The 23703-nt window shown below is 53.1% G+C and overlaps 9 protein-coding genes and 1 non-coding gene across 10 annotated transcripts in view; 7 read left to right on the plus strand and 3 right to left on the minus strand.

The window, feature by feature from the left end:
• BBK36DRAFT_1139605 (aldolase) overlaps positions 1 to 231 on the minus strand; it is a gene marked incomplete at both ends in the record, with an annotated part of 1064 nt that extends 833 nt beyond the window's left edge. The window contains one exon of the mRNA XM_024893321.1: positions 10 to 231. Coding sequence (XP_024751417.1) covers positions 10 to 231 — 222 coding nt within the window. The remainder of the gene's footprint in view (positions 1 to 9) is intronic.
• A 1257-nt stretch (positions 232 to 1488) lies between these two features.
• Positions 1489 to 2373, plus strand: BBK36DRAFT_1114914 (NAD(P)-binding protein; the record flags this gene model as incomplete). The annotated part of the gene is made up of 1 exon (XM_024890076.1): positions 1489 to 2373. The coding sequence occupies one exon, from the start codon at positions 1489 to 1491 to the stop codon at positions 2371 to 2373; it is 885 nt and encodes a 294-aa protein (XP_024751418.1).
• A 349-nt stretch (positions 2374 to 2722) lies between these two features.
• Positions 2723 to 4427, minus strand: BBK36DRAFT_1167375 (kynureninase; the record flags this gene model as incomplete). Its single annotated transcript, XM_024895039.1, has 2 exons — positions 2723 to 3960; positions 4211 to 4427. 2 exons carry the CDS (start codon positions 4425 to 4427, stop codon positions 2723 to 2725), a joined length of 1455 nt encoding a protein of 484 aa, XP_024751419.1.
• A 1838-nt stretch (positions 4428 to 6265) lies between these two features.
• Positions 6266 to 7612, plus strand: BBK36DRAFT_1139608 (Indoleamine 2,3-dioxygenase; the record flags this gene model as incomplete). The annotated part of the gene is made up of 2 exons (XM_024893322.1): positions 6266 to 6583; positions 6647 to 7612. 2 exons carry the CDS (start codon positions 6266 to 6268, stop codon positions 7610 to 7612), a joined length of 1284 nt encoding a protein of 427 aa, XP_024751420.1.
• Positions 7613 to 9500: 1888 nt separating this feature from the next.
• On the plus strand, positions 9501 to 11326 carry BBK36DRAFT_1115054 (hypothetical protein; the record flags this gene model as incomplete). Its single annotated transcript, XM_024890092.1, has 3 exons — positions 9501 to 10172; positions 10266 to 10293; positions 10365 to 11326. The coding sequence occupies 3 exons, from the start codon at positions 9501 to 9503 to the stop codon at positions 11324 to 11326; spliced, it is 1662 nt and encodes a 553-aa protein (XP_024751421.1).
• Positions 11327 to 12216: 890 nt separating this feature from the next.
• BBK36DRAFT_t71 lies at positions 12217 to 12288 on the minus strand. Its single transcript has one exon. It is a non-coding gene; the product is annotated as a tRNA-Arg (tRNA).
• Positions 12289 to 12550: 262 nt separating this feature from the next.
• On the plus strand, positions 12551 to 13348 carry BBK36DRAFT_1114975 (DUF339-domain-containing protein; the record flags this gene model as incomplete). The annotated part of the gene is made up of 2 exons (XM_024890083.1): positions 12551 to 12788; positions 12912 to 13348. The coding sequence occupies 2 exons, from the start codon at positions 12551 to 12553 to the stop codon at positions 13346 to 13348; spliced, it is 675 nt and encodes a 224-aa protein (XP_024751422.1).
• A 2582-nt stretch (positions 13349 to 15930) lies between these two features.
• BBK36DRAFT_1139611 (hypothetical protein) lies at positions 15931 to 16800 on the plus strand (the record flags this gene model as incomplete). The annotated part of the gene is made up of 1 exon (XM_024893323.1): positions 15931 to 16800. The coding sequence occupies one exon, from the start codon at positions 15931 to 15933 to the stop codon at positions 16798 to 16800; it is 870 nt and encodes a 289-aa protein (XP_024751423.1).
• A 2263-nt stretch (positions 16801 to 19063) lies between these two features.
• On the plus strand, positions 19064 to 19586 carry BBK36DRAFT_1114798 (hypothetical protein; the record flags this gene model as incomplete). The annotated part of the gene is made up of 2 exons (XM_024890067.1): positions 19064 to 19254; positions 19343 to 19586. The coding sequence occupies 2 exons, from the start codon at positions 19064 to 19066 to the stop codon at positions 19584 to 19586; spliced, it is 435 nt and encodes a 144-aa protein (XP_024751424.1).
• A 2400-nt stretch (positions 19587 to 21986) lies between these two features.
• On the plus strand, positions 21987 to 23040 carry BBK36DRAFT_1113988 (hypothetical protein; the record flags this gene model as incomplete). The annotated part of the gene is made up of 4 exons (XM_024889971.1): positions 21987 to 22055; positions 22218 to 22308; positions 22376 to 22920; positions 22975 to 23040. The coding sequence occupies 4 exons, from the start codon at positions 21987 to 21989 to the stop codon at positions 23038 to 23040; spliced, it is 771 nt and encodes a 256-aa protein (XP_024751425.1).
• Between the last annotated feature and the right edge of the window lie 663 nt (positions 23041 to 23703).

Below are 23703 nucleotides of genomic sequence, written 5' to 3' on the forward strand. Positions count from 1 at the left end.
GTCCAGCACCTCGCGGGCCAGCCGCAGGACCTGCTGGCGCTCGTCGTGCAGCATGTGCATGGCCTCGCCGTTGGAGCCCTGGATGACGAGCCCGTCGACGCCGCCCTCGGCCAGGCGCGTGAGGTGCGCGCGGATGGCGTCGAAGTCGATGGTCTCGTCGGGGTGGAAGAAGGCGACGGCGGGGACGTAGATGCCGCGGGGCGGGCAGGGGATGGAGGAGGAGGAGGCCATGGTGATGCTGGTTGCGGTGGTGTTGTGGCTGATTCTGCAGGCTTTGAAGCTCTTTCTGCAGTTTAAGTAATTTCTGCCAAAGAAACAGCCCTGAAGAAGAGAAATCAACCCATTGTGTCAAATCGTGAGATGCTCCCCCCTCGGCTCAAGATATCCCACTGATTCCCACCCGATTGCGGAGAAGCATGGAGGTGCTAAATTCCCACGGCACCTCCTCCTCTTCCCCTCTTGTCATTTGGTCGCAGTGAGCACCAAGTTAGCGGATTTTTATCCTACCACAGGTGCTCAATCTGCCAAGAAAAGCACGAATGGTCCTTCTTTCTGCCGCTCCAATTGCCGATGTCATCGTCGGGAAATTGAGGCAATTGGGCATATCCCGCCTATAATAAGCGTGAGGAAAGACGCCGGGTTCAAGTTTTCTTTTTGTCTTTGGTGGTAGCTTGTGATGTGATGATTGTACATATCCCACCAACACAAAAGACAGAGCTCGAGTTCCGTCTGATCTTGACTTGAAGAGACGGAGTTGATGGCGACGGGAAATGGGAGATGCCAGCTGTTGAGGAGGACTGAGAACTGGATACTGTTGGTCGGTCCTTGGATGGTTGAGCCTCGCCACTCTCATTGCCGCAGCCATCTGCCTTTATCTCATGCTTCAATAGGTATGTCATGAAACCAGCTTTGCTAGTGAAATCGGCCTTCCAGAAGGAAAGCTTCGGACATAAGGCCGGGGCTCAATATACATACACGTACGGAGTTGAATCGAACGACCCTGGGATGAATGGTTCGGCAGCGCCAGCCGAAGCCCGAGAAGCAGCCGGGCGTGGCCTTTTCGGTCGAGGGTTAAACGCCGAAAGGCTGCGATGGCGATAAGGCTGGATTGATGTTTCTCCGTTTGGAGAGCTTTGGGTTTGTGCTTTTAGATGACGTTTTGCAATCCAGGGAATTTGTAATGAGTCAACATGAAGCTCGAATCTTTTGGATGATGGAACGAGGATAAAAGGGGGAGAAGCTGGCGCTGTTGTGGTGGTTTGGTGTGACTTATACACCATCAACACCATCGCCATCGATCACCAACGTCGAAGACATAACAACAGGATCGCTACCATCGCCAATCTCAACTTCCCTGAACCATTTCGACATAGAAGACAACACCATTGCCACCGTCATCACCAACACCATATTGTTTGAAAATTTCTTCTGATCAACTTCGACACAACCATCACCACCAACAGCTACATCACCCCCCCTGACCCAACCATGCCCCCCGTCTGGTTCATCACGGCCGCCTCCTCCGGCTTCGGCCGCGCCATCGCCCTCGCCGCCCTCCGCCGCGGCCACACCGTCGTCGCCACCGCCCGCAACCCATCCCGCCTCGCGGACCTCGCCGCCGCCGGCGCCCACACGCTCGCCTTTGACGTGACGTCGCCCCTCCCGGCCGTCAGGGACCTCGCCGCGGCCGTCTTTGCGCAGCACGGCCGCGTCGACTACCTCGTCAACGCGGCGGGCTACATCCTCGAGGGCGCCATCGAGGAGGCCAGCCCGGAGGAGGTGCTGGCGAGCTTCGACACCAACGTCTTTGGGGCGATGAGGACGATCCAGGCGTTCCTGCCGCATATGCGCGCGCAGCCCGTCAGCGCGGAGAACGGAGTCAGGGGCGCCGTGGCTACGTTTGGGAGCCTAGGCAGCTGGCGAGGGGCGCCGAGTGGTGGTGTCTATGGCATGACGAAATGGGCCTGCTCGGCGCTTGCTGAGACGCTCGCCGCGGAGCTGGCGCCGTTCCAGATCAAGGCGACGGTCGTGGAGCCGGGATACTTTCGCACGGGGTTCCTGAATCCCAGCGCGAGGGTGTCGACGAAGGCGAGGATCGAGGCGTACGAGGACGAGAGCACGCCGACGGGGATGTCGAGGAGGAGGCTTGCTGTGACGGATGGGAGGCAGCTCGGGGATGTGGACAAGGGGGCCGAGGTGATTGTTGATGCGCTGACGGGGACGGGGGTTGCGAGTGGCAAGGCGCTGCCTGTGAGGGTGGTGCTGGGGAGTGATGCGGAGGGGGTCATCAGGAATAAGATGGCGGAGACGGGGAGGATCTTGGATGAGTGGAGTGAGGTTATCAGGAGCACGGATGCTCCTCTGCCGAACTAGGGGGGGGACTTTGGATGTGGTGATGGAGGAGATTGATGAGGATTGGGTATAAGTGTTTTTGCATAGATGTGATGGACTTGGGGGAATGGGCTGGTGTTGGGACTCCGGGGGGGTTAATGATAGAACACAACAGACGCTTAACATTGCCAACGTTTATAAGTAATCTACATCTGGAAGAAATAGATTACAGGATCTACCTTGAAATGAAAGACTGTCATTGATATCATAACCTAGTCCCATCCAATATCCCATGCTTTGTGTTTAGGAAACAGCATCATATCTCATCCAAACCTCTAGCCATGCTCATACATCAAGACAACAAAACTCCTCGCTTTTCAAAACCCTTCGCTCATTTAAGACCCAATGCGCCGCGCAGAATCTGCATAAACCGCCACACGTCCTCGAACCGGCTGTATAGCGGCACCGGCGCCACGCGCAGCACGTCGGGCTTGCGCTTGTCGCACATGACGCCGTTCTCCTCCAGCGCCTGCGCGATGCCGTCCAGCAGGCCCTCGCGCAGCAGGACGCTCAGCTGCGTGCCGCGCCGGGCCGGGTCCCGCGGCGTGATGATGGTGAAGAAGGGCGCGTCCGCCTTCTCGGCGTTGATCTGGTCCAGCAGGTGCTCCGCGTACGCCGTCAGCACGAGGGCCTTGGACCGCAGGTCGCGCATGCTCGTCTTGTTGAAGACGGAGAGCGCCGCGGAGACGGCGGCCAGGTCCAGCGCCGACGGGTTCGACGCCTGGTAGCCGGCGGCGCCCGGTGTCGGCACGAACGTGTTGGCCATGTTGAAGCGCACGCGCTTGTCGCCGCCGTACCAGCCGGCCAGGCGAGGGCGGTACTTGGGCGCCTCCGCGTCGCCGTCGTCACCGTCATATTCCACCTTGCCGTGCCGCTCGTGCACAAAGGCGCCCGCGGTGGCGCCGGGCCCGGCGTTGATGTACTTGTAGGTGCACCAGCAGGCAAAGTCCACGTCCCAGTCGTGCAGCTTGAGCTCGACGTTGCCGGCGGCGTGGGCGAGGTCCCAGCCGACGACGATGCCGCGCTCCCTGGCGTAGGCGGTGATGCGCGGGATGTCGAACAGCTGGCCCGAGTAGTACTGGATGCCGGGCAGCAGGATGAGCGCCGTGGAGTCGGCGTGGGCGTCGATGGTGGCCAGCACCTTTTCCGTGGAAATGACAAAGCCCTGGTCGGGCTCGATCTTGACCATGCTCGCGGCCGGGTCGCGGCCGTGCCACACAATCTGGCTCTCGATGGCGTAGTGGTCGCTGGGGAAGGGCTTCCACTCCAGGATGACCTTGTGCCGCCGGTCGTCGGGCCGGTAGAAGCTGGCCATGAGCATGTGCAGGTTGACCGTCAGGGTGCTCATGTAGACGATCTCGCTGGGCGAGGCGCCGACCAGGTCCGCCGACTTGTTGGCGCAGTCCTCGGCCATGTCCTGCCACTGCACCAGGGGCGAGGCGGCCATGTCTGTGAAGTGGCCGTTGACGCCCACCGACGCCCACGTCTCGAGCTGGGCGTGGACGTACTCGCGGACGGCCTTTGGCTGCGCGCCCAGCGAGTTGCCCACAAAGTAGATGCCCTGCTCGTCTCCGTCCTTCGCTCCAGCTCCGGCTCCAGCTCCATTGACGCCGTTGGTGCCGCTATTCACCTGTCCTGCACCGTCCAATTAGCAGCCGCGACAAGAAACCCCCTTCAATACAATAGAACAATGAACGGGCTGTTGGGCCTTAGTTGCCCGTGTCCTCGGAGCCCTAGACCTTGGCGCCCACGGCCTTTTGCCTTTCTTCATTTTATTCCGCCTCTTCTTCGCCCCCCCTGATGCTGATGCCGTTTCAACTTGAGAAGGCGAGATCAATGGCTGGCTTACCGGGAATGGTGCCGTCCAACGCTCGCTTCTTCAGCGACGCCTTGGTGGGCAAAATGAAGTCGTCGCGCAGGTGCCGGAGCGAGTCCTGAGAGTCGAGGCTCTGGGCAAACTGCAGCGAGTTTGCGTCCTGCGGGAACTCGGGCGGGGCGCCGCTGCGAAGACGCTCGACAAAGGCCTTGAGACTCATGTTGCTGTTGTTTCTGATGCTGTAGTAGATGGGGCTGACGTTGAGATATGATGAAAACAGCGCACGTCTGGACAGGGCTCTGGTGGGAGGCAACGCTCTGCAGAACAACGGCATCAAGGGGCACTTCTTTCGTCTCTTCTCTCAGTGAGTTCCGTCTCTCTCCAGTCTCTCTCGCTCGCAAAAGTCTCGACGAGGTGGCGCTCTGGTCCTCTTAATCAGCACCCTTTTTTATCTTCCCTCCGTCCAAGCGCTGCCTGTTCATGCATTTTCCTGCTTGTCCCGCGTCGTTCCGCGTCCTGCCGCCGCTCTCCGGCTTATCGATTGCATAATTACTCGATGTGGAAGAGCCCCATGACGGCAACGAGTGATGATAAGCCCGTCAGACGGCCGGGGGTTGCAAATCCGCACTTCCGCCATCCTTCTTCCGAACTTCCGTGGCCGAACTGCCGCACCTCGCTTGACGTCTCTCGACGCAATCACGATGACATTTACTCCAGCGCGTAATACTTGCATAGCGTCGTCAAAACATCCATCATGCGAACTCGTTGAGATGCATAGATGGAGGCAACAAGAGAGGAACTGCACAGACAACAGTGAAGCCGTCGGTCGAGCTCTTACGCACAGACTGGCTACAGAAATAGATACAGGCTCGCCACTGGGTACTGCAGTCCGTTACGGAGTATTTAGCCCTTATGCCGTTGAGATAGTTATAATTACCGGGATATGATCAAGTGGGCTTCGTTAGCATGAATGTCTGCTCGTTGTCTGGAGACAGATTCTACCAACAGATCTTACTAACATCTCCCAGTGTTTCACCCGGCAAGCCCCCTGACGGCCATGTAAGTCCAACACCGTTGGGAATGATGACTTTCTGCAACGACATGTTCCGACTATGCTGCTTGCAAGATAGTCCCCGAGATTCTCGCATGCAATTGTGTTGATGCGTAGATGTAATTCGTTGAGCAAAGTCCCGCGGAAGCACTGTGATGCTTGATACAAATGTGATACACTGTGCCAGTGCGTGCAAATAATCAACTCCAGCTGCTCGTCCTCGCAGCATATCTCTGCCCCAGAATCCGGGTCGGAACGGCCGCCTCGTATCGCAATCTCGAAGCCAAGGCCGTCTCCATCAAAACTTCACTCAGCCATCAGTCCAATGCTCCGACCCAAACAAAGGATCCCAGTCTGTAAGCTCTCCAACAACCTCGCAAATCTGAAATCTGACTTGTGGCGTCGACTCGGCCCAACGTGTCGATCCCCCTGGCCAACTCCGAGTCCATCCTCCTCGCACGGCGCTAGGCCAAGCCTCTAGTCGCTATTGATGGGAAGACGGAGCTTCGGATGTAAACGCGGAACAGAGGATAACTGGTAGTCATCTCCATTTACATGCAGCTCACGATCCGTGCTCCCTCCCTCTCATGCCTTGCATAGCCCTGCAGTGCTCCGTGCCTCCGTAGAATGGACGGGGCTCATGATGGATCTTGGCAACGAGAATCATTGTCCTCGAACAATGTCCAGTGTCCACATGGCGTGATTCGATGCTTCCCCGTTTGATCCCGTCAGCTTGCGAGAGTCTCTTGCTCCCAACTCCACGATCTCCCAACTGCAGCCGCCTACACAAAAGATCATATAACAGGCCAAAGCGTCCTTCATTCAGCGGATCCAGAGTCCAAGAGCATCAAGCCAGGACCACGCCAGAGAAAGAAATACCCTCATCTCTGTTTCCTCTTTCCAGTACTCTTCGTCTCGGTTTGCTTGCTCTGTTGTGCTTCGTCCACCGAAGCGTATAACGAAAAGCGGCTCCTCTTGACTTTTCATATCAGCTACATTCATTCATCATGTCTCCTCATGCCCTTTTGGAAGAGACCTTGGGTCTGGAGCCGACAGATCTGGCCAAGTTTGCCGTCTCACGAAATGCCTTCCTCCCCGAGGAGAACCTCCCCAAGATGCTCTCGGATTCATACTATAAGCCATGGGAGCTCGTTGCTCACAACCTGCCAGAGCTGATAGAAGCTGGCCGTATCCGTGACGCCATCAGACAGCTTCCCATGTTGTCGACAGACCGTCTGCAGTCTGAAGCCGAGTGGCGCAGAGCCTATGTCATCTTGTCCTTCTTCGCAAACGCATACATCTGGGGAGGGGATCTACCTGAACAGGTACGCCTGGCTTTCAAGACCGCCTTGGACTCGTCTCCGTGCTAACTAAACCTGTGTCAACAGACTCTGCCACCGACACTCACTGTCCCATTCCTCCGTGTCTCCGCCCATCTGGAGCTGCCTCCCACTCTGACCTATGCTGGCGCCAACCTCTGGAACTTTCACTGCCATGGAAACGACTTCGCCGACGTGGAGCAGCTCAGCACCCTGCTCTCCTTTACCGGAACCGAGTCCGAGTCATGGTTTCTTCTCATCAGCGTCGCCATGGAGGCCAAGGCTGCCTCCATCATCCCAACCATGACCCGTGCCATCGAGGCCATCAAGACCCACGACTACCAGGTCATCATCGAGGCGTTGGAAGAGCTCAAGACGCACATTGAAGAAGTCGGCGTTCTCTTGGAGCGCATGCATGAGCGCTGCGACCCCATGGTTTTCTACCACCAGATTCGACCATTCCTTGCCGGCACCATGAACATGGAGGCTGCCGGCCTGCCCAAGGGCGTCTTCTACGACGAAGGAAACGGCAGAGGCGAGTGGAGGAAGCTCAGGGGCGGAAGCAACGGCCAGAGCTCGCTCATCATGTTCTGGGACATTGTCCTCGGCATCGAGCACAAGGGCCACTCGGAGAGCAAGCGCAGCTTCCACGAGGAGATGAGAGACTACATGCCAGGCCCTCACGCGAGGTTCCTCGTGCACGTGGCTCGTCTGGGCAGCATCCGCCAGCTCGCGCTCGACCTCGAGGATTCTGAAGGCGAGGTAGAGCAGCGCCTCAGGAAGGCCTACACTGAAGCCACGGAGACCCTGACCAGGTTCCGGCAGAAGCACATCGGTATCGTGACGCGATACATCCTTATTCCCTCCAAGCAGCCCTGGACCGGCTCGACTCGCAAGAACCTGGCGAGCTCCTCCTCGGAAAAGGAAAAGAAGGGAGAACTGACCGGCACGGGAGGATCCCGGCTTTTCCCGTTCTTGAAGCAGACCAAAGACGAGACTCGGTTTGCGGGGATGCTTGCGGATTCGAAGCCGTGAAGTTGTTTTCCATGTTTCCCTAAGATTCTACTTGTTTGCATATTCACGGGCGTTTTGGAGCGTCATGGCGGGATTCTGATTTCTTTGTGGGAAGACAGCGTGTGATTTAGAACTGGACTATGGGTACACATCCTCTAGAGCAGACGATAAGCGGTATTGATATCAGACGGCGGATAGAGCGGAGGACACCGGATTGGTTTGAAGAGCATCTTGCTACATAAAGAAGCATTAGCTGGTCTCGACGAGATCATTTTGATTTTCGTACACATTGTCACATTTCAGCACCTTTCCATATCTCAAGATGAAGGCGGACAAGAAGATTGAGGTGAAGATGATACCCACACTTGCCACAGCAGGCTGAAGGCTTGAACCAGCTACCTTATCAGTGTCGGCTATCAATACGAGACCAGTAGTATCTCCATCAACAGGCACATTAAAAAAAAAAAAAAGGCTTTTATGACTCAGAAGCAGAGAGAAAGGAGCGATAGCCCCTCAGTGGCGCTGTGAAAGGACTCATACGGTGACTGGAGTCTGTCTCCTGGACGTAACCGATGATGATATACTGGAGGCGTTGCAAGAACTTGTAGGTGGAGCTGCTCGTTGCTGGACTCTTTCAGCTGCAACTTGCGTCTCGTGATCGACTGCTGCTCTCCAAAATCAAATCCGAAAACGTAGAAAATCAACATCGACCAATGCCTGTAGAGTCAAGGCCAAGGGCAGCGAATGCCCGCGATGCAGAGCCCGATATGCACGTCACGCATCAAATCAGAGGCCGATTCTGCACGTCCAAAGTGGCGCCTCTGCAAAAACCGGCGGGGATCCATTGATGGGAGACGATGCCCCGCCACGACAAGAAGTTACAGGCGGTCTTTTAGTGCTCTCGCCCGCTGGGAGCAGCTGCACAGCGCTCGCCAATTAGCGCATCACAGCGCCTGACGCAAAGAAGCGGTGACGATCGCTTGATGGACGTGACTTTTTCTTAGTCTTTGGTTCTTCTGATTTTTAGATTTTTATCGCGGCATTTGGTCCAGGCTCGGTCTTGAATCAGCTTAGCCTTCTCTCCATCTTTCTGCGTCGGCGAATCAGAGCGCAGACCCCACCTCGAACGAATCATTCTCAAAAAGAAGTGAAAAAAAAGTTACGGGATTGCGATGAAGTTTTGGCAGGAGGTACCTGGAACGCCGTACTCCTCTCGCGGGGCCATCAAAACTTTTTTTTCTGCTGCTCTTCTTCCCCTTCTCCTCCCCTCTGCTGCATCACCAGCAACACCTTCAATCCAGACAACGAAGTCGCCCTATAGCCAGGAATCCCCAGAGCAAACCCCCCAGTCAGAAACTTCGTCGAGCCACAATGCCTTCGGCCGTCGCTGAGCTGTAAACGCCCACTGCGGGCCGTGCCCATCACGGCTCGCAGTCCAGCAGTTCCAACGTGCCCAAATCCAGTTATCAATCCAATCGACGAAAGCTTCTCAACAGGTTCTTTTCCCGCTCTCGAGCTCGGATGCTCTTCGAAAAGCCTGTCTCTGAATCACGAATCCTGCCAGTTGCCCGCTCGTATAGGGCCTTCAACGTCTCAATTGCTGGAAAAAAAAAGTTTTCAACAAATTCAGCTTTTTGACAGCTTACCCTTTCCCTGCAATCCCTGACTACGAACAATAACACTCTACAAATTGTCACTTCATTCGGCCACACATCGTTCTACTCGATACAAAGGTCCAACAGCAAGCATTGAGAAGCTATAGACTGCATCTCTACTGCATCCATCTGGCCAACTCCGCCTGATTTCAGACACCAAGACCGTTTATCACGGTCAAAGCGGACCCCCTTATTACCAGGATAATCTTCTATACACAAAAGTTTTATCTCATTACAAGACTATACAACACAACATGTCTCGCAACATTCGTCAAAAGTACCCCGCAGCTGCGGCCAAAGCCCAGAAGCGTCGGCGTGGCTCGGACACATCATCATCTCTTGATCTCTCCGACGAGGAGGGCTACTCGGCCGTCGAGGACATCAGTGACTCCGAGGACAACGATGAGGAGGATGTAATTGCGGTCGAGGAGGAAATGATACTCACAGAGGGCTTACCCAATGCCTCTGGCGCTCCTCGACCGCTGTCGGATGACGACGCCGAAGAAGAAGACGCTGGCAACGATAACGACGACGACGATGACGATGAGGACGACGACGATGTCGAAGAGGAGGCTGAGGATGAAGATGACGGGGATGCTGACAATACCAGCTGGGCCGGCATCTTGTCAGAAGTGGACGACGAGCACGACTTCTATCACGATCCCAACGCCTTCGCTTCGGACCCCGTCGTAGAGCGCCATGTTCGCTTCGACGTGCCGGACAGCGACTCTGATTCCACGGAAACAGAAGACGACCATGCCGATCTATTCCCCGACATTTTCGTCTCGCAAAATGCCCTCGATCCTGCCTTCCGCAAGGAGATTGAACATGACCCTGATGAGTCCTCCGGCTCCAACTCCTTCTGGGACTACCACGGCCATTACGAGGAAGAAGAGGAAGAGGACTCAGACTCTGAAGCCGAGGAAGTGATTCGACAACTGTCAGAGGACGATAAGGCCTCTGTCATGCCCGTTGCTGGGCCTGTCAATGCGGTTGAGAATTTTACCCCGACTTTTGAGGAGCCTTTGGAGCTTGATGGTTATGAGTGTGAGTCATACGATTACTTGACGTGGCACCTTGCTGGCGTCTGTGCTTCCATGCTAACACCAATTGCTCAGCTGATGGCGACACAACTGACGAAGAAGACATTCCCGAGCCCATCATCCGCAAGAGGAGTCGGCGCCAGTCTAACGCAATGAGCGACGACGAGGCATCGAATTCCGAGGCAGACTCGCCCGTCAAGCCAGAGCGTGGCCAGCCTCGCGTGGGCCGCTTCAACCTTGACCGGTCGGACAAGAAGCCCATCGCTGTGCTCAACCCACTGACGCGCAAGATGATGATCTTCACGCCCACTCGACGGCACCAGCTCGACCTGTCCCCTGAGCAATTCAACTTTCCCTGGGCGATTGAGGCTGAGCATTCGCCTTCGCTGCTCAGCAACTCAGCCAACATGATGCTCAGCGCCATGTTCTCTTCCAACACCTTTGGTGACTTTGTCAATGCACAGGCGATGGGCCCCGCGGAGGCATTCTTCCCCTTCCCATCCGAGGCTAACGCCGACGATAGCTCAACCGCCCATAGCATGGAGGAGGAAGAGGAGGAGGACGATGAAGAAAAGCTCAACATCAATGACTTCATCACGTTTGGTGAGGGCGACGATGATGAGTCGTCTGGCGACGAAGGAAACGACAACAAATGGCGTGCGTCACCCAATCGCCCGACCACTGCCTCGAGCGACATGGGAGAAGTCCTGTCGCATCTGAACCCAAACACTGTCGGCGCCTTCCGCCGCAATCAAATCAACCAGCAGCTGATTCTGAGCAACCAAGCGACCCAAGACTCCCTGGCCTTTAGCGGGCCGTACAACTACACTGCCCTTAGGGGCTTGAAGTCGGATCGCTTCGACACGGCAGCTATTCCTTTGACTCCAGCCCGGCGGCATAAGAAGCAGCTGAGCGATATGGCCCGCGGCCCTGTCAACGCCTTGTCTGCAAAGCGCAAGGCTACGAGCGAGGCTAGCGGAAGCAGCCACAAAAAGCATCGAAGTATCTCTTCCGAAGTCAACGCCCTAGGGCTATGATGACGCCTCGGAGTCTTTTGAGACCAAGGCAAACCAAATACGAGCGAGGACGGTGCACAGACGTGCCCCTGGCCCCACCACTTGACGAAGTATTTCTTTACAGCATCTGCATATGCATCTCCTTTCGTTTATATTTTAAGCATCTCAATCAAGACCGCAGGGTTTCCTTTCCAGCGTTTGCGACACCTGTCGTTTTCTCCATCGGGTAGACGGCGCAAGCAGGAACTGGCCTTTGGAAGCGAGCTATGCCGTTCTTCGGGGTACTCAACACGGTTACAGGAGAACTCTCAATGGGACCAAAAGCATTAGAGGTTGACGTCTTTCTCAAAAGTTTTTTTGTCTTTGGCGACACTCGAGGGCGACGCATGGCGTGGCCCCGGGTTGTCTATAAAAGCGTGTCTCTTGCTATCCCGCAACTTAATGACCTAATGTCGAGCAACGATGGCTGGTGTCGAAAGACGAGCCCTTTGCCTCACTTACATGATGATCATCATCCCACTGCCTGTATGATGAGATGGATCTACATTTTTTTCATTCTTCATCTTTTGTTTCTTCATTCGTTGTCTGTGTTGCTAGTCTTCTAAGTGTGTAGTTCCTGTACGATTGAATTGAAGCTGTTGATAATTTTGCTGCTCTCTCTCGTGTTGTGAGGTTTGGAGCTCTGTATGCCTCTCGCTTACCCTTGCAAATGTACGTAATGGCAGAGACGTTGCCGATGAAGACAAAAAAGGCACAGGAAGCTGATTGAAGCAGAAAAATTGCCACCCTTGACAAGCAGCAAGGGGTTGAATCCGATCTCATGCGGAACGAAGCGATCCAGCAGGGGCCGTCGAGCGAATAACGCTTGACCGCGCAGCCCAAAAAAGCAGCAAAAAAAGAACAGCCTAGTCCGATCTAGCCAGGACTCGAACCTGGAACCTTTGCCACCGGAAAGCAACGCGCTGCCATTGCGCCACTAGACCAATTGATGTTATGAGGACTTCTTATTTGAGTATATATATTGATGCTGCGGGTTGTTGCGAGGCTGCACCCAAGAGGGAGCTTGGAAGAATGAATGAATAATCACCTGCATAAGTGGTTGCCGAATTTGCCCATCCGGCCTCGGCTGATAGTTTTCGTCATACACGACTTTACAATTTCTAGAGCATTTCACAGGTTGAATTGCTTGCAAAACTGCACAAAGATTGCTACTAATTCTTTTATTTCTTTGCTCATATATACAACATGTCGTTCTCTGTTAGAACTGCGTTACGTCCCGCGGCGGCCGCGCCTTTCCGGTGCTTGGTAGCTGCATCCCGGGCACGATGCGCCTTCACCACTTCTTCTTCCCTCCGGAGAAGCGACGACGCGGGTTCGACGGCCGGCGAGCTCGGCGTTGGCGAGCTGCAGGGTGCGACGTTTCGGATCGAGCCTCTGAGGAGAGTGGGCGAGGACGACGAGACGAAGCGGGCGAGGCTTTTGTGTATGTTGCAGCTCTTCTTTCTTTCTTTCGAACCCTCTTCCACTCTCTACGGTTTCACGCACATGATATATACCCAGAAGATACAGATGGAACACAACGAGGGCTGACTTGTTCCGCTTTTAGATCAATCCCGAAAGCGCGGAACCCTCGAATCAGACCTCCTCCTGTCGACTTTCGCAGCGCAGCACCTGCCCACGATGACGACGGCGGAGCTGGACCAGTACGACCTCTTCCTGGACGAGAACGACTGGGACATTTACTACTGGGCGACGCAGCGGGAGCCCAACTCGAGCACGAACCCGTCGGTGACGATGAGCCCCGCGAGCGCCTCGTCGAGCGAGGACTTTGCGACGGCGCGCAAGGAGGACGAGGCGCTGCCGAAGAGCCCGCCCAAGGGGGAGTGGGCGCAGACGGTGGGCAACTTCAAGCCTGCGTATAGGCCGGTGCCGCGGCGGTGGAGGGATAGCGAGGTGCTGGAGAGGTTGAGGGAGCATGTGAGGAGGAGGAGTGCGGGCGGGGAGGGGACGGGGATGGGGTTCATGCCGCCGTTGGAGGGGTGAGCTATGTTATGGGGGATGGGGATGGGGATGAAGGGATGATGGATAGGGTGTATTGATATGTGTATAAAAAGGGTCTCTGGTTGGGATTGATATAATAAGGCTTGGTCTGGGTGTCTTTCTATGACGAGCTGAGGGAGGTTGTCTTGCTGGCCATCTCCTCTCTGAACTTGGACGATTTCTTCGAATCGAGTGACTTGAAGAGGTGAAGTCATCACCACGAATCCCCAGGTCCTCGCTTTGGAGTGGACGGGATTCTCTCTCCTGCTGTCTGGCGAAGAACGCCATCGAGTCCCGTTAGGTCGGTCCACACTTCGCTGCCTAGTTTCTCTTCACAGCATTTTTAACCCCTCCCGAGGCCTGGTGGATCGGCGCGGCTGCATCATCTAGTGCCATCTATCTCACATGGCAGCTATCTATATATAGACCTGTGCCTGGAGGCACCCGATACCTTGTCGGCAGTGCACTTGAGCATTTCCGATGAAGAGGTAGATGCATCGGTGATATCTTCCTGTGGTCTCTTCTTGTTGCGGTTTGCAAGATATGTCAACCCTATGGTTGACTCGAGGGATACATTTATCTGTTGAGGGTGCGCAGCAGGATCTGTTGATGCGATAAGAGGTTCTTCATGTACGAATAAAATGCAGCCACGAGGTGCAAATCAGTCGTGAGCTTCATGACCTGGTATTTCCGGCTGTGGAGCGCTTTGATGTCGGCAACAGCAGCGTGTAAGTCGGGTGATTTCATGGTTCAGCATCCGAGATATGGATGGAGCTGGTGAGCGAGTAGTATGGCGGACATGATGTATGATGGTGGAGAGGAAATGAACAGCTTGGGCTTGAGATCGGTGCTCGAAGAGGCTTAGCACGTGCATGTTGGACCCTGCTTACTTGACTGCCTGTTGGTTTTGGATAGCTGTCTATCTTGGGCTGACGAGGTGAGATGACAGGACAGCTTTGATGGGTTTATGAACGTCTTCCTAATTAATACAATCCAAGGGTGCTATCATCGTTTTGGACACATCTTAAGGAGCATTGAGGGAATTGTAGTCGTTATAGAGGAAAAGAGGAAACAATTTCATGAGCATATGGTACGCAGCATGTGAAAAGCCACCCTGCATAGGACTAACGTGAAGCTGCTCGTCTCCTGCAGACAATGCTACCCACCATGCCATTACTTATCGTCCGAGTAAGAATAGTATCGTTCACCGTAAGTCTGATATGTATGCATGATACAAACGTCCAATCTAAACGCGTTCGATTCAGGTGTGGTTGAAATGAGAAATCTCATTCGTCCCTTGGATCTCTTGCTTACCTGGTGCACTCTTGGCGGTTCATGTTGATGGCAGATCGGCTACCCTGTATGAAGGAAGGATGTTGATGGGCTGTGGAGAGATCCTTGGTAGATGACACAGATACAACAAGAAGAGATGGGGGGATGAAGATGGGGTAAGCGATATACAATTAAGTATTGAAAGGAAGGATGTAAAGGGTGCATAGGAACGTATGGCAGGACATATAGAAGCGACGGGCGCTGGAATCCAGAGACACACTGTCGGTAAGGCGTTTTCATGTATCTAGAACTGCAATGTGATGTGACCAGACCCATGGCTTTAGGCAATATACGTCCAGAAAACAAATTTCTGAGCTTGGTCTATGTGTATACTATATGAATTGCAGCAGCAGGCCCGTGTTTGATGATCTTACTCTCCATGTCTATCCCAGACGCAATTGTGTCAATAATAAGCATCTCGGCTCTGAATGTCCTTATTACCTACTTTACTATACAAAGCAGAAAAGAAGGCTTGTCTTTCTACTTTCTGTTCTTACTACTACTCCTCTTACTCTTGCTATTCTCTTTTCCAGTTTCGAAGGAGCTCGGCTCTGGAATACCAGGGAAACTCGTTGCTGTATTTCTTTTCCCATGGCTAAAAGTAGTAATCGAGAAATAGAAAAGAAAAGAAGATCATTAAATGCAATTCGACCAAGTTTTTGAGACGATAGTAGTCTACTTTAGAGAAGAGCCTTGAACAGTAATAGCTCATGAAGGGATGGGGTTCCCCTATGGTGAGGCTGACGAGATAAAGGACGACGTTGTGGTCGCGATGGAGGTGAGGAGGCTGAAGAAGAATAACAGCCGAATCGGGGCATCAGCGCGAAATGAAGATCATAGATGGGGAGGTGACGAGAGCCGAGTGATGGCTCGGCGAAAAATTACCCTTTTGGTTGCGTCGCACACATACTCTGGGAATCCAGGCCTTGATATCTGATTTGAGACGTCATAAAGCCCCTTTAGGCAAATGGAAGAGACAACAATTCGACCAACCCTTCCGAGGCAAGAAGGGTGTAGTTGTGCAACCTTGATAAATGCTCCCATTCGTCGGCTTATCATGAAGTAGGTACACTTCTGTCAGCTTAGCACAAGTCAGCAACATCAATGACGGCAATACATGTCATACCCCCAACTGCATAGCTGCAGTGGGAATTAGGTATTTAACTAACTGATATCTCCGTAAAGAAGCTTACCTATAAAGTGAAGAAAGTAAGTTCAAGACCACATCCACTATCAGACTCGCTACATCCACCATGTCAAAATCTCAGAATCCAGCCCCTGACCCGCAATATCCAGCCCCTCCTGATGCTGCCGAGGCTCGACGTCTCCATGCCCAAGGCTATATTGCCGTAGACGCCCTCGGTGGCAGCCTTATCCTCTGTCCCTTGGACACATCTCGCAAGAATTTGCGTATCCTTGACAGTGCAACCGCTGACGGGCACTTTCTGACGCTGGTACGGAAGCAACTGGATGATCCGGAGACCGCGGAGCTGATTGGCACGGATATCGCGGATTTCCCGCCTTTGGACCTGCCCAACAATATTACACTCGTGAAGCAAGACTTTTTGAAGCCGTGGCCAGAGAAGTGGGAGGCGTACTTTGACTTTGTTCACCAACGGCTTGCGCTGTCTATCGCGGGTGACATGGACCGGGCCGTCGATATAGTACGGCGGCTCATAGCGTTGCTTAAACCGGGCGGTTGGATCCAGATTGTCGACACGTGCCTGATGCTGGACGAGATCGAAGAGGGAGACCGGCCCTACGTGAAGTTGTTGAAGTTAATTGGACGGGGCACGGATCGTTTTGGAATGAATCTGACGCTGGGCGGATCGACGGCTGAGATTGTGAGGAGAGCTGGAGAGGGGGTGCTTCGAAATGTAGGAGAAAGACAAGGCGTGAGCGTACTGGGGAAGGGTGCCGCTTCGAAGGAACTTGAGGAGATGGGGTATGAGGAGGTGGAGGGGTTGATCCGTGCTGCCACAATGCTACTGCAGAATACGCCGCAGGAGGAGAGGCCGATGACTTTGGAGCAACTTGAGATGTTAGTGGCGGAGGTGCGGAGAGAAGCTGAAGCTGGAGAGTGTTCTTTAACGTGGTACGCTGCATGGGGACAGAAGTTTTGAAAGGATCATCTCGTGATCCGGATGGAAAGCACTGCCGAGGAACATGTTACTCTCTCTCCTACTTTCTATCGGGCAAGCTCAGTGTTTCAGATGGGACTGATTCCACAACATGAACATGATCCGTCTGGATGAATGTGACGCAGAAGCAACACAGGTATGAGCTTCATAGTGGGCCTGAGACAGACTGCTCGTAGTCAGCCGTAATAGAGAGAAAACAAGGCACTGGACGATATAAACGGCTTACCAAGGCCTATACATACAGCTCAAGGTTATAGGTCTATTAGACTCTCCCCAGTCTGCCCACGTTTACTCTGTGTATACTTTTTCATGGCCCTCACTCACAGCAGACAGGTTCAAAAGGCACTATCGCGCTTCTTGACTTCGCTGCTATAATATATTTTCAGTGACTTGACTGGCAGACAGATAGGACTTCCCAGCCTGGTCCGTCCTGCGTCTCAACTCCCACTCTTCCTTAACCTCTGACCTCGCCGTTGCTACTATGTGCCGTATGTTGAATACGGGGGCGCCTGTCTTCGCCACTATCCCGAGAAAATCCCCCTTAAGCAGGTCGTACAGTTCGTTCCCACCATCAAGGCGTTGGCACACGTCATCTCACCAACTATCGTTCCGCGTCTCACAGAGAAGCGGAATAGAAGCGATCCCTGTACTTCGCCTAGCCCGCCGATCTCCCACGAAAGGTCTGATCCGGACGTGGGGATCCCGAGAATGCTACAGTAGTAGTATACGATGTTAAGCACACGGATATGGTTAACACTCAAAAGTGGCATGGGCCACGGAAAAGCGGCTCATGCAGCTACGTCTATTGGAAAGGAACAACCTGATATAGCAGGGATCGAGCCAATGAGATCGCTTACGGTCTTCATTTTTCCGCTTAGAAAAGAGTATGTTATACCAACATACCCTACCTCTGTACGGCTAAGCGAAAGCACACTCTCCTGTAAGGACAAGCAAGGATGGGTGGCTAAATGCTGACAGATGAGTAATGGAAACGCCAGAGAAACGGCAGCGTATGCTCTTTCGGGCTGCTTATCAAAAAAATGTTGGCATTGTCTGGTCCTGGAACAGAGGCATAGACGTGGTCATCTCTGTTATCAAGCATGACATAAGTGTGTCTATTCCCATTTGGAGCGCCCGATTTGGAGTTTCTCGCATTCTCCTTTGGAATATATGCAGGTTAGTGGCGCCCATGCCAAGAGCAAGCTAGAGGGGCGTATAGGATTCACATTTGTTCACGGCGGCCGTTGTGACTGAATATGGCAAGTATATTCCAGAATTCCAAACCGGATGCGAGTCTCTCGATTTTCCCGTGTAGAACTTGGTTGTCTGTTTAGTCATTAGGGCACTTGTCGTGTCGCGGCAGTATGTACGAGTCGTTGGAGGGCCAAGAATCGCGATTCATGACACGGAGCGACGACCCGGGTCAGGTCTTACATGGGATATGTAAGGTACTCAAAGAGGAAACTCCAACCCCCCGCGTTTTCCCCACGATCTCAGCACAGTGGTTTGCCGATTCAGGTACCCGTATGTGTCTGTGCCATGACGTCGTTGTGAAGTCCTTAAGACCGAGTTGAGTTCTGGTGAGTTTAGCAGTGAGACACTATGCTCCGCGAATAAGGAAATACTCTGCCAGTTTCTTAAAAACTACAGGCAAATACCCCTTGAAGAGACAAAGACCAAGTTGTCGGATTCCAACTGCATACTGAGGCTCTGCAGGGTTGCATTTCAGGGAATGTGTTCTCTCATATTCAGCCCTGGTACCCAGAGAACATGACCTTACGCGTAGGGGGCCGTTGGCTGGACAGGGGCTCACATCTGCAGGCAGAAGCTTCCAGTTGCCATGGCCACATGTGTGATGTATCAAACCGGGCGCAGTTACCTTCAGGAGGAGGAAAGGATCAGCGTCTATCCTCGACCCAGCTGTCCGGGGGGGGTGGGCGGCGGGTGACTGACATGGATATTGGAAACCATAACCAAGGAAGTGTTCCTTGGCAACATATCCAAGACGATAAAGACGGTGTAAGCTTATTCGGCGTTGGGTCAAGGCTGTTTGTTTCTAGTGAAGACGTATCATGAAGTGACAACCCCTGAGATATAACAAGTATAAAACCCCTTCGTCGATCATTAGCTAGTTATTCTCGTCCATCCTCCATCAGAACAACCAGCAAGCCAATCTTGCCTTCTCTCATCAAATCTAGCGCCAATCTTACCTTATCTTAACCAATCCACCGCCAATCACTCCAAAATGTTCTTCACTCGTGCCATTGTCGCCGCTGTCCTGGCTGGCGCCGCCGCCGCCACTCCCGCCAGTCTCCATGCCCGCGACCAGAAGCTCACCATGAGCTACTGCAACGGTTGCATTCCCATCGGTGAGGGCGGCGTATCTTGCGTCCAGAACTTCTACATCCACTGGGGTGACAACAACCTCGGCTCGTGGTATGTACATAAGACACGAGGGGGGACTTTCCTTCTGAGCCCCCCCATCTATCGAGTTCAAACCACCTTGCTGACCTCGGTATCATAGCAACGACTCGTCGTTCCTCTACGATGACGGCTCGTGCTCGACTTCGGGCGCCACCATCCCCACCCCGTCCGGTGACGGCACCTGGTCGACGTCCAACTGCGGCGCCGCCACCGACCAGGTCCTGGGCACCATCAGTGCCGGCGGCAACACCTACACCTGCTACCGCGCCAACGACGCGAACTTCTCAGTCTTCTGCGGCGAGGATTACGCTTGCTCCGTCTACGCCTCTTGCTATGGCCCGTAAACGGCAAGGCGTATATGGCAGATATGACCCGGGACTGATTCCGTTTACCATGAACGGCCGGGGTCATGAGGAGGTAGATGTTGGCAGGGAGTCATGTAGTATGATTGATTTGGGGCAAAGCATGCTGTAATTAGCTTCTACGTTCTAAGTGATGTTTATATTAATTCATTATTCAAGTCTCCCATTTATGATATGGCATATATTTGGTCAAATTGTAGTAGCCTACGCCCTTACTGAAACTTATGTATATATCTCTGATGCTCATATGCGATAGAAACCCACTAGTTAATACTGAAAGGCGTCGCTATATAGCCTTTGAACTGTTTGTTGATATTGAAAATATGCCTGAGTTTGCCGACTAAACGAATACGAAGATAGCAGCCATCAAGACGTATGAGATTTCCAGTCAGGTTTCTCCCTTATACTCGTGGAGGGTCACAAGCATAAGGTACATATACCTAGGCACCTCTGGTGCAGATGATTATTCAAGCTCACGTTTCGTGACAAAAAAGAATTCGCGTTTCCGAAAATGAGACCTGAACAGACCTCATTCGTAACAAACATAAGTGAGGAGAATTGTTTCCAAAAGCTGATAGTGTCGTTGAACGTCACTGAAAGAATTCGTAGGCTGATGTTTTCTTAGCGAGACAGGTAAGGATGCAATGCACAATAGTCTCGTATCAGGTAATGTCAATCCTGGGATGATCTACCCTATCCATTCGGAGGATATATCAAACACTCATCGTCGCTAACTCTCCGAGCAGTATTCTCCGGATATGAAAATATTGCCAAGGCATCTTTTTCCTCACAACCACTCGTGTCAGAAAGATGGACGAGGCTTTCGACCTCGGGTCCATGTTAGCCTATATTATCTCCCTTTGTACGAACAATTGACAAATTGGTTTCGAAACCGATCTGAAGTGCACTGGCGTCAAATTGGAGAGCTACTGAGGATGGAGGTGAGGAAGGAAAGGCGCGTGATTCGGATGATTTTAACCAAGCGAGGAGAACCAGGAGAGCAAAGGTGAGGACGGAGCCGAAAGGGATAGTCTAGGAGATGAGAGGAGGAAGGCTCGTAGGGAGAAGAGAGTCACTGAGAAGAAGCGATCGAGTGAGGAGGACAAAGATCACAGAGCCTAGGAAGAATCAAAGAACTCGAGCCGATAGATACATGTAGCGTGTTAGGAAAGGATAAATATCTGAAGTAGGCTAGAGACGATCATTTATGTAGACTTAATGATGAGTTCGGCTTTGTTCTTTTCTCAATATACCACGACTCTATGCAGACGCAGTCAGTTTCTTTGTTACTGTGAGAAATGAGAGAATAACGGAGAAATCAATTCTTATTGGATCAAACAGCCAGCCGCTGAGGCAGAGAGAAAAGGCTTGCGTAAGGAGTGAATGAGAAACTGAGGATCAGCAGGACGCAGACCATCTCTGCGTGTATCCCATTGTTCAACTCATGTTTATCTCAGTGGGACCCCAGGAGGAATAACAATTGTTATTTACATCGATATCTCCTGGGAATTAGTTACAGCTCAGTTTTATCGCAAGGGCTCTCAATAAGACGTTCGGATATCCAGCGCTTGGAAGCTTACGATATGAGGCACGGGATACTTGTACCTAATAAGCTCGTATTATCAGCGCGGCGATCTGCAGATCTGCGTTACAGGCGCGCGGTCTTTTTCCACTGGCTTCAGAGTACTCATGCGGTGAATGGGGGCACTGACAGTTATTGAGGGAGTTTAGACATGCACATTTGATTTGCTGAAGAGAGACAACTGCGCGTCTGAAAATGGTTGCGTCGACTCAAGGGAGGAGGAGAATGAGGCTGTTCTTTCAGAGGAGGGGGACGGACGTCTGTTAGTGCCAAGGAGTCGTTGGTACGGGGATGTATGTGGCCCGTGGCGCGTTGCGGCTCGTACAGAGTACCAGCCAAAAACGTATTACGACAGCAAGCCCATGACGGACATGGACGTGGGGAAGAGGCACGAGACACCGGCATGGAACTGGGAGCCTCTCCATCCGTCTCTCTCTCTATTCTCCCTTCTTCTCTCTTCCACCTCTTCATCCTACTTTTACCTAGCGACCCTTAAAACTGGCCCCTTTCCCCGGAATCACAGCCCGCCGCTACTGATCCCCATCTTGACAGCTACAGCGCCGTCCCTACTGAATCGCCCCCCTGTATCAACCCGCTGCTACTACCTACAGGCGCACCCGCTCGGAGGATTTCTGTTGGTGCGAGCCGGGACCAGGTCGAGCCGGTGTCGTCATCGTGTCAACTCCCGGTCCACTTGGCAGCAAGTGAGACTCGCTCTGGCTACGATAACGCTTGCTCATCAAAAACCTGATCGTCTCTCGAGACTCCTTATTTCTTCCTCTCCTCTCCTCTCTGGCATCATGACCTGGGAACTCAACCGACGACGGTTTGTGCGTGCCGTCAACAGCAAGTACATCTATGGCCGTTTGGTATGTGCGCGACCGATCATGCTTTACCCACTCGTTCCTGTGGCTACCCGCACGATTCACTTGGCAGAGCCTCGTGTCTCGCAGCTGCAGTTGCTTCTTCGTCCATCATCTGAATAAATTTCAGTGGCCCAATTCTTGACTGACTCGTCCACTTCTCAACAGCCTCTCCTCCACACAATCGTCCTCCTCATCGAAATGGCGCTCCTTGCCCGGCTGACGGCGCGATTCAATGCGCATTACAACGAACGACCTCGTACGTGTCTACGAACCAACAATCGCCTTGCCGAGTTCATCAGTAACTGACCAATCTCTTTTCACAGTCATTACCATGATGGTCACCAACGCCATCCTTGGTGGCATCGCTGATACCGTGGCCCAAACCATTACCGCCGTGCGCGAGCGAGCCGTCAGAAAGCCCGGCGGAGTCACCAAGGACGACAGCTTCGCCATCGAAATCCACGAGCTGGACGAAAAGAATCCGTTCCTCGACCACGAGCTGATCCCCGACTCTAAAAACCTGCCCCCGCCGTTCGACTTTGAGCGACTCACGAGATTCATGGCATACGGCTTCTGCATGGCTCCTGTGCAGTTCAGATGGTTCAAGCTCCTCGAGAGGATGTTCCCCATCTCCAAAGGGAGCGCATTTGTGCCTGCCATGAAGCGAGTTGCCTGTGATCAGCTCATCTTTGCGCCGTTTGGTGTTGGTGTCTTCTTCACGGCCATGACCATTGCCGAGGGAGGTGGCCGTCGTGCGGTCGCCCACAAGCTGCGAGACATGTACATCCCCACGCTCAAGGCCAACTACGTCGTGTGGCCGGCGGTGCAGGTCATCAACTTTCGCTTGATGCCGGTGCAGTTCCAACTGGTGAGTATCTGCTTGCGCACGACTGATCGATCAACTGCTAATACTCGATGCTAGCCATTCGTCTCGACTGTCGGTATTGCCTGGACCGCCTACCTCTCCCTTACCAATGCATCTGATTAAGCGATACGGCCGGAAACGCACCAGCCACTGCACTGCACGATCCGCGGTATACACACAGCGCCAAGGGCCACATGCTGGGAAGAGGGAAAAAGGTGGTGGTCAAAAGACTCAAGATCCGAACTCCTAGAACCCTGGGGTAGGTTTGGTTGTACTGAACGGCGAGGCGCGAGAGAAAGAGGTTTTAAGATTAAGGTCGCATATCATTTTCAGGATGGGATCTTTGCTGCGCGGGTCTGCGCTCAAAGTGCTGGCGTTTGGAGTTTCAACCACGTCCATCGTTTCTGCACCGCCACGTTGCTGTCGATATCGGACATGAGACGGTTGGGAGTTGATCGCTCAAACAGTGTATAACAGATGAAGACAACTAGGCATGCAAGATGATACATATATACGCATTTTACGTAGGTATTATGTGTCGGCATCTTTGTTCTGCTGGTGAACTGAAGTAAATGTAACCCAATCCTCCGTGTCTGACGTAACCAATTGGTCTGGCTTAGGTATGAATTGCTACTTGTACAAAAGGTAAATCGCTTGACCTCTCGATGAAGTGATATTATGGCCTGATGCCAATGCAGAATACGAGACATCAATTGGAACTGCAGATGCAGGCGACTGATGGCGATACATTGCGCATGATTTTCGCCGCCGAGTGAAGCTCACGTC

This window comes from Trichoderma citrinoviride, assembly GCF_003025115.1.
Source record: "Trichoderma citrinoviride strain TUCIM 6016 unplaced genomic scaffold BBK36scaffold_4, whole genome shotgun sequence".
Taxonomy (NCBI): Eukaryota; Fungi; Ascomycota; class Sordariomycetes; order Hypocreales; family Hypocreaceae; genus Trichoderma; species Trichoderma citrinoviride.